Below are 12,915 nucleotides of genomic sequence, written 5' to 3' on the forward strand. Positions count from 1 at the left end.
CCTCAGGGAATCCATGAGATAAAGTTGCTGCTACCCAAACGAACCTGTGATGAAACATTACATTAATATCAGCACTTAAATGTGGAATCTAATGAATAAAATAGACAGATGAACAAAATAAAGCCAGAGGCATGGATACATGGAGCAGACTAACAAATCTCAGAGGGGAGGCGGGTGGGGAGGACTGGAAGAGGTCCACCAAAGGACACATATGCATTTATGTATAGTCCACGGACACAGACAACAATGGGATGAAAGCTGGGAGTTGAGGGGACAAGGGCTGGGTGGAGAGAGGCAAGGGGGGACAGTGGGGGTATCTGTAATAGTGTCAACAATAAAAAAGGTGTGAATTTCATGGTTTATCTTCATTCATGCACATAAAAGTTATTCTAAACAAAATAATTACTCAAGCTAAGTTTGGACATTTTGTAGAGTCCAGAGCTATGTACAATGAATGTTGTATATTTTTGACAGCTAGCGAGGGAGTAGGTGAAGGGGTGGAGGGATTGAGCAGAAAGGAGAAAGGACTCATGGACAAGAACAACAGTGTGGTGATTACTGGGGGGAGGGGGTAATAAGGGACTAAATGGTAATGGAAGATATGTAGTAAAGATAAAAAATAAACTTTTTATCAGCAACACTAGAGAACCTGCTTCAAATAATGTATTACTTTTACTCTTTATATTATAAAATGGGCTTAAAGTGGCTTGAAACCTAAGCATTGAAAATATAAGACTTAATGAGAATAGCAAATAGGAATTGTCAGTATAACACAACAGATTCATGCATAAATATAGGATTATAAAATGGAGATGTGAGTAATAGCTAACATTTATTGAAAGGTTACTAAATGCTAAGCACAGTGTAAAAATTTTAGATATTAATTTCCAAGAAGTAATACCAAGGACTTATATTAATAGATGAAGTAACTGATTTGCCATTGTTAAGTAACTTACCAAGTTTACCTAGCAAGGGTGGAATCAAGTCATGAATCAAGGCAGTTTGAATCCAGTCCATTCCTTTTGTAACTGCACTATAAATTAAATTAAATAATACTCATGATGTAGTTGAGTCAGAAATGTATTGGTAACAAATTCCTCTTTTTGAAGGTAATGTATAAAAGTGGTGCATAGTTAATGAGAAAGTTTAAATTTGTATCACTGAAACAAATTCATTTTTTAAAAAAGAAATACAAACTTTTTCATCTAGTTATCCTTTTTTAATTGCATTTTTTCCATTACCATTTATTTCCTTATGCCCTCTTCCACTTCCACCCACCCCCATAACCATCACCCTGTTTCCCATGTCCATGAGTTCTTTTCCTTTTTGGCTCAATCCCTCCACCCCCAACCACCCACTCCCAGAGCTGTCAGCCTGCTCTCTGTTTATGAGTCTGTCTCTGTTTTGATTGTTAGTTCAGTTCATTCATTAAATTCCACATATAAGTGAAATCATATGGTATTTGTCTTTCTCTGACTGACTTATTTCACTTAGGAAAATGTTCTCCAGCTCTGGCCATGCTGTCTCAAAGGGTAAACTTTTCTTGAAAGGAGAAATACAGTTTTTTGATGGGACAAAGAAGAAAGAGAAAGGATTCTCATTATTTTATTATTATATTTTATTGTTGTGCAATTACAATTGTCCCCATTTCCTCCCCATTAATCTCTCCTGCCCTACTCACCCCCACCTACATATTAAATCCTCTACCCCACTCCCATTGTCCTTGTCCATGGGTCCTTCATGCATGTTCCTTGATGACCCTTCACCTCTTCCCCCGTTATCCCCTCCTCCCTCCTCTCTCATTACTATCAGTTTGTTCTTTATTTTCCATGCCTCTGGTTATATTTTGCTTGCTTGTTTGTTTTGTTGATTTGGTTCCACTTATAGGTGAGATCATATGGTATTTGTCTTTTACCATCTGGTTTATTTCACTTACATAATGCTCTCTAGTTCCATCCATGTTGTTGAGAAGGGTAGGAGTTTCTTCTTCCTTTCTGCTGTGTAATATTCCATTGTGTAAATGTACCACCGTTTTTTGATCCACTCATTTACTGATGGACACTTAGGCTATATTACAAGGCCACTGTAATCAATCTGGTACTGGCAGAAGAACAGACACATAGACCAATAGAACAGAATAGAGAGCCCAGAAATAAACTCATGTCTTTATTGTTAAGTTATATTCAACAAAGGGAGCAGGAGCATAAAGTGGAGTAAAAATAGCCTCTTCAACAAATGGTGTTGGGAGGTCTGGACAGCTACATGCCAAAAAATGAAACTCAACCTTCAACTTATACCATACACAAAAATAAAGTCAAGATGGATAAAATAATTAAATATAAGTCACAATGCCATAAAAGTGCTAGAGGAGAACATAGGCAGGAAAATCTCAGATATTCCCCACAGCAGTATTTTCACTGATATGTCCCCTAGAGCAAGGGACATAAAGGAAAGAATAAACAAGTGGATTTTCACAAATTAAAAAGCTTCTGCATGGCTAAAGAAAACAAATAAAAAGGGAACCAACCATATGAGAAAATATATTTGCCAATGAAATCTTGGACAAGGGTTTGATCTCCAAAATATGTAAAGAGCTCACAGGACCCCACATAAGAAAGACAAACAATCCGATTAGAAAATGGGCAAAGGACCTAAACAGATGCTTCTCCAAGGAGGACATATAGAGGGCCCAGAGACATATGAAAAGATACTCAGCATCACTAGCCTTCAGAGAGATGCAAATTAAAACCACAGTGAAATACCACTTCACACCAGTAAGAATGCCCATCATAAACAAATCAACAAATAAGTGCTGGTGAGGCTGTGCAGAAAAGGGGACCCCAGTGCACTGTTGGTGGGAATATAGACTGGTGCAGTCACTGTTGAAAACAGTATGGAATTTCCTCAAAAAACTAAAAATGGAATTGTATTTTGTCCCAGGAGTTCCACTGCCAGGATTATACCCTAAGAGTACTGAAACACTAATTTAAAAGATTCCCTAAAACTGGCTAGACCTAAGGTCTGACCCCGAGCACCAGGTCTGTATTCAGGATCCTAACTTATTCTCATATGTTCACCCATGACCAACTCCTGTTGGTCTTACCTTCTAATTCCTATCACATGTCTACTTTATCTTAACAGTGCAAAATGGTACAATTGATTTTCGTATATGTACATTTGGTCTTCCACAGAGCAGCCTGAGTTACTTAATAAAATAATTTCATATCACTCATTTTAGTGCTGTCAGTTATACGTACTTGGTTAAAATGGCTCAGAAGAGATAATTGTTCATTTTCTCCTCCTTTTCAAATCCCCACAGGCAACCACTCTTGACTCTTTTTTTTTATTGAATTAATTGGGTTGACATTAGTCCATAAAATTATATAGGTTTCAATTATACAATTCTATAATCTAGTATCTGGATATTGTATTGTGTGTTCACTACCCCAAGTTATGCCTCCTTCGACCATTTATACCTCATTTATACCCTCTTCAACCTCCCTCATTCCACTTCCCCTCTAGTAATCACCATGCTGTTATTGTCTGTGTCCATGAGTTGTTTGCTTGTTTGCTTGCTTAATTCCTTCACCCAGCCCTGCAATTTGCTCCTTTGTAATAGCTGTCAGTCTGTTCTCTCTGAGTCTGCTTCTATTTTGTTGGTTTATTATGTTCATTAGTTTCCTCATATGAGTGAAATCATTTGGTATTAGTCTTTCTCTGCCTGGCTTATTTCATAGAGCATAACCCTCCCCAGGTGCATGCATGCTGTTGAAAATGGCAAGATTTCTTTCTTTTTTAAAAAAAAATACATTTTATTGATTATGCTATTACAGTTGTCTCATTACCCCCACTTTATTCCTCTCCGCCCTGCACACCCCCTCCCACCTGCATTCTCCTGTTCATCATGTGCATGGGTCCTACATGTAAGTTCTTTGGCTTCTCCATTTCCTTTACTATTCTTAACTTCCCCTGTCTATTTTCTCCCTACCATTTATGCTATTTATTTTATGTACCTATTCCCCTTTTCCACCCCTCCCCAGCTGCTAACCCTTCATGTGATCTCCATTTCTCTGATTCCGTTTCTGTTCTAGTTGTTTGCTTAGTTTGTTTTTGTTTGTTTCTTTTAGGTACAGTTGTTGATGGTTGTGTTTCTTGTCATTTGCTGTCCGTATTTTTGATCTTCTGCTTTTTTTCAGTTAAGTCCCTTTAACATTTTGTATAATAAGGGCTTGGTGATGATGAACTCCTTTAACTTGACCTTATCTGGGAAGCACTTTATCTACCCTTCCATTCTAAATGATAGCTTTGCTGGATAGATTGGATTGGTAATCCAATCCAATCTTGGATTTGCTGGTAATCTTGGATTTAGGTCCTTGCCTTTCATGACTTTGAATACTTCTTTTTAGCTTTATTTTGCCTGTAAGGTTTCTTTGGAGAAATCGCCTGAAAGTCTTATGGGAACTCCTTTGTAGGCAACTATCTCCTTTTCTCTTGATGCTTTTAAGCTTCTCTCCTTATCTTTAATCTTGGGTAATGCAACAATGATGTTCCTTGATGTGTGCTTCCTTAGGTTTAACTTCTTGGGGACTTTCTGAGCATCTTGAATTTTTTGAAAGTTTCTTTCCCTTGCCAGGTTGGGAAAGTTCTCCTTCATTATTTTTTCAAATAAGTTTTCAACTTTAGGCTCTTCCTCTTATCCTTCTGGTAGCCCTATGATTCAGATGTTAGAACATTTAAAGTTGTCCTGGAGGTTCCTAAGCCTCTCCTATTTTTTTGAATTCTTGTTTCTTCATTCTTTTCTGTTTGGTTGTTTCTTTCTTTTTTCTGGTCCACTCTATTGATTTGAGTCCCAGTTTCCTTCCCAACACTGTTTGGTTCTTGTACATTTTTCTTTATTTCACTTTTTGTAGCCTTCACCTTTTCCACTTTTGGGACCATACTCAACCAATTCTTGAGCATCCTGATTACCAGTGTTTTGAACTGTGGGTCTGATAGGTTGTCTATCTCCTTGTCACTTAGTTGTATTTTTTCTGGAGCTTTGATGTGTTCTTTAATTTGGGCCATTTCTTTTTGTCTCATCCTGCTTGTTGTGTAGTAAGGAGCGAAGTCTTAGGTATTTGCCAGGGCAGGCCAAGACAGGTTGCTCCTTTGTGGCGCTGTATGTGGGGGAGAGGTCTGATAGGGAACAATGCCACTTGGTCAGCTCACAACTTTCAGTCACTTCCGTCACTACCCACAAGTAAACTGGGCCCTTTTAGTGCTTATTCCTGGATAGGTGGGTTTGTGTCCATTGTAGGACCCCATCAGTCTCTCCAACAAACTCTCCTGTGCGAGTTTCTCCTGCCTCATAACCCCTGCAGGTTTTTTCATTAAGAGGTTTGAGGCTTTATGTCTTCACACTGGAACCCTCAGTTGTGTGGTCTGTCTCACTTTCCAGTTGTTCCTCCTGGTTTACCTGAACATAAATGTCGGACTGCCTAGTCTGCCAGATGCCCCAGTCTTCTCCACCCCTTCTTCACCACCAGTCTGGATGAATGTTTCGTTAACTCTTTGGTTGTCATACTTCCATATAGTTTGACTTTTTGTCAGTTCTGGTTGTCTTTTGTTTTTAATGTTGTTGTTCTTTGTTTTTAAATTTTTTTGTTTTGTTTTTAAATTTGTTGTCCTTCTTTTGGTTGTGGGAGGAGGCAAAATGTATCTACCTAAGCCTCCATCTTGGCCAGAAGTCAAAAAACAAATTTTTATTGATAGAGCTTACAGTAATGGCAGCTAGCTACCTGTACTAGAGTAATTTAAATGCACTTTATGAAATTGAAGAGATAGAACACATTTTTTTGTTGAACTGTGGATTCCCATTCATTACATCTTACCATTCATTCATTCATTCATTCAGAGAACTGAGTCCCACTATTGGAAATATTAAATGCTTCCTAAATCAAAAGTAAGAACTTTTAATGATATTGTGTACCAATATTTACCTCCTAGGGTAATTAGAACTTTAACAACTGAAATAATGTTGTTAGCAGAACATTGTATTTCCTTAAAAATTAGATGCAATAAGACTGAGTGGAAACCCTCAGTTTCATGTTAACATGACTCAATAGCACAAAAATTGCAAGGAAGCACATATATTGGAAGATATATTTAGAAAAGTAATTGGAGATAAATTATGAAATGTCATGAATACCATGCTAAGGAGTTTGATGTATTTTCTATTCAGCATTTCAGATATGAAAATTCTTAGGACACTGAGATATATTTTATTGATGATATTGATTGAAATTATAAATTATAAAAGTAGAGTATATTGCATGATTACAAATATGTAAATACTACTTACTTATGCCACCAAAGTACAATAAATCAAAATGGATTGTGAAGCATTATTAAAGATTTGTCAGTGAGCCTTTCTTTAGTTGTTAATATATGTTCAAATAATAAAAGAAAATGCATACAAAAACGATTTATAAATCTGTGGGTTGTATCTGCAGGGATTTTTATTTAGCTGAAGTTAATGGGAAAAAAAGATGTGCAGAAGTGAAATTTTCAGGTAAATTAAGTACCAATTAAATTATTTTATAATATTTTACAGCAGTATTTAAAATTATTTTCACACTTCTGTCTTCTCAGTCTGATAAGCATAACTTTCTTTTCTAATTTTCACTGAATCTTTAGTATGTCCTAAAATTATTGCATTGTACTATAATTTCTTTGTTATTATTCATCATGAATTCTGCTTTTGCAGAACTGCCTCAAAAACAGAGGAACTCTGCCTCTGTCACAACACAATGGCAAAACATTGGGAAGCATAGAAAATATTCACATTTCCCTCAGGAGGAATAATTCACAGAGGACATGGAGGTTGGAAACCACACCAGCATGACTCAGTTCATCATTTTGGGGTTAACAGAGAATGCTACAGCTTGTGTCATTTTATTTATTGCGTTTCTAGGAATCTATATTGTCATCTTAATGGGCAATGTCAGCATAATCATGTTAATCAGAAGCAGCCCTCAGCTTCACACACCAATGTACCTTTTCCTCTGTCATTTGGCCTTTGTAGACATTGGTGAGTCCTCATCTTTCACACCCATTATGCTCACAGGCTTTCTCAAGAAAGGAACCTCCATCAGTGTTGCTGGTTGTATAGCCCAGCTCTGTTCTGCGGTCACATTTGGGACAGCTGAGTGCTTCCTGCTGGCTGCCATGGCCTATGATCGCTATGTGGCCATCTGCTCCCCACTGCTCTACTCCACACACATGTCCCCCAGAATCTGCATTCTCTTAGTGGGGATGTCCTACTTGGGTGGGTGTGTGAATGGTTCGACATTTACTGGCTGTTTACTGAGTTTGTCTTTCTGTGGGCCAAATCAGGTAGATCACTTTTTCTGTGATTTCTCCCCTTTGTTAAAAATTTCCTGCTCAGATATCTCTATTATTGAAATTATTCCTTCCATCACTTCTGGGTCCATTATTGTGGGCACAGTGTTTGTGATATCTGTCTCTTACATCTGCATCCTCACCGCCATCCTGAAGATGCATTCTGCTGAAGGACGACAGAAAGCCTTCTCCACCTGCACCTCCCACCTCACTGCAGTTACTCTCTACTATGGAACTATTACCTTCATTTATGTCATGCCCAAGTCCAGCTACTCAACTGACCAGAACAAAGTGGTGTCTGTGTTCTACACAGTGGTGATCCCCATGTTGAACCCTCTCATCTACAGTCTAAGGAATAAAGAGGTGAAAAGGCCATGAGAAAATGGATGGCTAGAACATATTGGTCATGTTGAAAGAAATGCACTTTGAATCCAGAAACTGCAAAATGATAGTGTTTGGAACATGTAATGGTGTTTATGTTGTCCATTAGACTTATCCTTTTATGTGAAGAACTACCATACTTTTTGGATTATAAGATGCACGTTCCCCCACCAAATTTGGGAGAAATAATGGTTGCTAATGCTGTTGTTGAATTCTGTTTACATTTACATTGATGAAATATTATGTTATTTATGTTATTAAATATTTTACTACATTTTTTGCTTCAAAAAAATCCCTATATTCTTCCTTTAAAACCTAGGTGCATCTTATGGTCCAAAACATATGGTATCTCAAATATAAAATGCCAGTATTAACTAATGACCACTTTTTAAAATACTTTTCTAGAGTCACCAAATATATCATTTTTATGAAAATCTGCTGATCTTAAATTACATGTGTGTAGTTTAGGGTTAAGATGCAGAGATAATATAATTTCACTTTTTCTCTCCTTTGTTCATTATTTAGGATATCTGTGATTAGAGGGTGTCTTCTTTTTTGTTAAGTTATATATTTTTAAAATGTAAGTTAGCCTCTTAAAAAGCATCATGTCCTAAATGGAAATGCAACTGATGGTGTATCAACAATCTAGGTCACTTTCTCTGGAGGACTTGGCCCCTCTTATACAGGGTTATCATAATCTTTGGATAGTGATCCCACAGTGTTGCTACTGGGAGTCTCAATCCAGGTCACAGTAAAGGAACTCTCAAGGCTTAGGCATCAAGAGTTCCTTTCAGTTTTCCTAGCTACTCAAAGGTTTGTCTGCAAAGTTTTTTCAATGACCACAAGTAAAGGGGAAAAATTACAAATAAAAAAAGTAAATAACACACTCTTAAACAGCACTGGATAAAATAGGATATCAAAAGGAAAAGCAAAAACATATTTGAGACAAATGAAAATGAAAACACAAGTTACCAAAAGGAACAGTATGCAGCTGAAACAGTATAAGAGGGATATTTCTAGTGATAAGCAACTACATTTAAAAGGAAGAATGATCTTAAACAAAAAACTCAAGGAACCAGAAAAAAGAAAAAGAAACTAAACCCAATGTTAGCAGAAGGAAGGAAATAATAAATATTATAGCAGAAACAACTCAAAAAGAGGATAGAAAGAATCCATAAAACTAAGAGGTAATTTTTGAAAGAAAAAGCAAACTAGATAAATTCATAGCTAGGCTAACTAAAAATGAAGGATCTCAAGTAAATAAGAAATTAAAGAAGAAACACAATGGATGACACAGAAATAAAAAGGATCATAAGGGATTAATATGAACAGTATGTGTGAAGAAATTGGATAAGCTAGAAGAAATGGATAAATTCTTAGAAACATACAACCTACCAAGACCGAACCAAGAAGAAACAGAAGGTTAAAATTGAACTACCATGTATATCTCAAGGGAATAAAAACACTGTATCCAAGATACAGCTGCATCTCCATATTCACAATAGCCAAGACATGGAAGCAAAGCTCTGTTTTTCAACAGATGATTGAATAAAGAAAATGAAGGGAAATATATATATTTCACATGTATATACATTATATGGAGGTGTATGTATCTCACAATGGAATATTATTCAACCATAAAAAAGAAAGAAATCCTGCCTTTAGTGACAACTTGCATGGACCTTGTGGGCATTATGCTAAGTGAAATAAGTCAGAGAGAGACAGACAAATACTGTATATTCTTAATTATATGTGGAATCTAAAACAAGTCTAATCATAGAAATAGAGAGTACAATAGTGGTTGTCAGGGGCTTGGCAGAGGGGAAAATAGGGGTATATTGGTCACAGGGTACAAATTTCCAGATATAAAATGAGTAAGTGCTAGAGACCTAATGTAAAGTATAGTGACTCTATTAACAATACTGTATTACAACTTGAAAGTTTTAAATAAGTCTATCTCAAATGTTCTTATCACACATGAAAAATGATAATTATATGGGAGGATGGAGGTTTTAACTTACTATATTGTAACCATTTTAATACACACACATACATATATATACTCTGGTTTCTCTTCAGATCGTATAAATCCTTTGCCTTTTTACCATTTTACTATATACACCTGCATATTAAATTTGATACCTGTATCTCAAATTATCACATTGTATGCCTTAAACTTATACATTTTATGTGTCAATAGTATCTCAGTGAAGATGGGAAAGGACAGAAATGGGAAGCCTGTATAGACCAATCACATAAACCAATTGAATCAGTAATCAAATACCTCCCAACATAGAAAAAAACTAAGAAAATTTGGCTTAATGGGTGAATTCTACCAAACATTTAAAGAAGAGTTAGTAGTAATTCTTCTTAAACTCTTCCCCCCAAAATGGAAGAAAAGGTCACAGCTCCAGACTCATTTTATGAGTCCAGCATCATCCTTAGAACAATGCCATAAAAATACACCACAGGAGTCTTCTTCATGATTATTCTATGTATCCACTTGGTGACCATACTAATCTTAGCACACGCTTTTCTTCTAAGATTAGAAACAAGGCAACAATGCTCAATCTTGCCACTTCTGTTCACCATAGTACTTAAGTCTTAGAGCAATTACAAAAGAGGAATAAATAAAAGGTATCCAAATCTGAAAGGAAGAAGTAAAATTGTCCCTAATGGCATGATTTTACATAGAGAAAACTCTAAAGACTCCATCAAAAAACTGTTTGAATAAACAAATTCACTAAAGTTGCAAGGTACAATACGTTAGTGTTGTAGGTCTCTTTAGATAAATTCCCAGAAGAGGAATCACTGGCTCATAAGGCAGTTCCATTTTAATTTTTCCATATACTGCTTTTCACTGGCTGTACCAATGTGTTTTCCCACCAACAGTGCATTAAGGTTCCTTTTTTCCCACATCTTACCAATGTTGCTGTTTATTGATTTATTGATAGTAGCTGTTCTGACAGGTATAAGGTGATATCTGTTGTAGTTTAATTCTCATTTCTATCATGAATAGTGAAAAATATTTTAAAACTACATCTAAGCCCTGGCTGGTGTAGCTCAGTGGATTGAGTGCAGGCCTGGGAACCAAACAACCATGGTTCGATTTCTAGTCAGGGCACATGCCTGGGTTGTGGGCCAGTTCCCAGCAGGGGACACACAAGAGGCAACCATACATTGATGTTTCTCTCCCTCTCTCCTTCCCTTCCCTTCCCCTCTAAATATAAATAAATAATTTTTTAAAAAGTTCACTAAAATTAAAAAAAAACTACATCTAGTTTTTAGTAGGAAAGGAATGAGACCAGGGCACATCAGACAAATAGAACACGTGATAACTGCTTTGTACATAAAGTGCTAATTTTTATTAGAAGTACTCCACTTTCTTCACCTGTATTTATCAATGCTCTATACATTTTTAAAGATTTTATTTATTTATTTTTAGAGAGAGGGGAAGGAAGAGAAAGACAGGGAGTGAAACATTGATGTGGGATAGAAACATTTATCAGTTGACCCTCTCACATGCCCCAAATGGGTACTTGCCCACTGGGCCTATAACCCAGGCATGTACCTGGCTGGGAATCGAACTGGCAACCTTTCACTTTGTGAGACAATGCCCAACCAACTGAGCCACACTGGTCAGGGCATGCTCTGTAAGTGTTCTAAGAAGTGTTTGAGACTCTTTTACTTGCTATCTGAGAGAAAAACCTACTGACATTTCCTAGTACTCTCCTTAGAGCTATTTGCATGTCTTTGTTTCTTAGACTGTAAACTATGGGATTAAGCAGAGGAGTCAGCACTGTATATGTCACAGACATCAGCATATCTTCATGAAATGAATCATTTTCCTTGGGTCTCAAATGGACAAAGCCAGAAAACCCATAGTGTATGCACACTACAGTGAGGTGGGAGGAACAAGTAGAAAAGGCCTTATATCTCCCCCTTGCAGAGGGCATCTTCACAACTGTGAGCACAATGAAGACATAGGAAATCATAATTAAAACGAAGGTGCCCACTAACACAAAGGAAGTGAGTGCAAGAAGGATCATTTTCTGAAACAAAGTGTAATCACAGGCAAGGGAGGCTACAGGTGTGATGTCACAGAAAAAGTGCTGGATGATGCTGGAGTCACAAAAAGACAAGTTGAATACTATGAGGACAATGCACAGAGACACCACAATCCCAGTGACATAAGAGGCCATCATGAGCTGAAGGCAGATCTTGTGGGTCATGAGGATGGGGTAGTGCAGGGGGTTGTGAATGGCAGTGTAACGGTCATAGGACATGGCGGCCATGATGAAGCAGTTATTGCCTGCCAAGCTCAAGAAGAGGAACATCTGTGTGGCACACTCAGGAAGGGAAATGGTCTTGCTGTCTGATAGCAAGTCCACTAGCATTCGGGGGATGACCACCATAGTGGTACAGGTTTCTGAAAAGGACAGGCCAGAGAGGAGAAAGTACATTGGGGTGTGAAGGTTGTGGCTGAGCTTGATGGCCACCATTATGGACACATTTGCAGCTAATATGGTCACATGGGAGAAGAAAATCATTACAAAAAGAAGATTCTGCAGGTCTGGGAAACTGGAAAATCCCCACAGCAGGAATGTGCTCACTGTGGTATGGTTGCCCATCATGTAGTGGGCTCAGTCACTCTCCCAGAGATGCAGGCAGATATCCTTGAGGTCAAGCCTGTGGTAAGATTATAAAAAGCACTGATGTCATCTGGACTTTAATCACAGGTTCCTGGACAATGGCAAGACAGCTGTCCATGATTGATCCTGAGCATTGGGAATTAAATGCACTAGGATGAATTAAAGGTCAGGATTCAGAGGAAAGAGAGATTCTAGTAGGAGAATCTGTATAAACGTCATAAAGTATGGCTAACTCTGTCCTGGGAACAACCCTTATTTAGCTCTTGTTTATCACCTTTCTCTGCAGTCAGAATCTCCATGAAAGAAGGCAATATGAAAAATGCTTATTTTCTCACTTCCCAGAGTATGAGGTTAGCAGGTGTACAATGTTTGTGTGTGATCTGATTATGGAACTGGCATACAGAAGTGCCCGATGAGGTTGACTGAATCAATGAGAATTTAAGAAATAAGAAATTCTTCTTGAATGGGTTCTAAACATTCTTGGAAAGTAATACTGTCTTCA

General features: G+C 37.3%; 2 protein-coding genes across 2 annotated transcripts; one reads left to right on the forward strand and one right to left on the reverse strand.

Moving 5' to 3' along the window:
* The first annotated feature begins 6,829 nt into the window (after positions 1-6,829).
* Positions 6,830-7,758, forward strand: LOC119059780 (olfactory receptor 491-like). Its single transcript, XM_037159597.2, has one exon. It carries the CDS (start codon positions 6,856-6,858, stop codon positions 7,756-7,758), a length of 903 nt encoding a protein of 300 aa, XP_037015492.2. The 5' UTR covers positions 6,830-6,855.
* A 3,665-nt stretch (positions 7,759-11,423) lies between these two features.
* On the reverse strand, positions 11,424-12,395 carry LOC119059779 (olfactory receptor 10T2-like). The gene has a single exon (XM_037159596.2). It carries the CDS (start codon positions 12,393-12,395, stop codon positions 11,424-11,426), a length of 972 nt encoding a protein of 323 aa, XP_037015491.2.
* Positions 12,396-12,915: the final 520 nt, after the last annotated feature.

This window comes from Artibeus jamaicensis, unplaced genomic scaffold, assembly GCF_021234435.1.
Source record: "Artibeus jamaicensis isolate MK-2021 breed Jamaican fruit bat unplaced genomic scaffold, CSHL_Jam_final contig_759, whole genome shotgun sequence".
Lineage (NCBI taxonomy): Eukaryota > Metazoa > Chordata > Mammalia > Chiroptera > Phyllostomidae > Artibeus > Artibeus jamaicensis.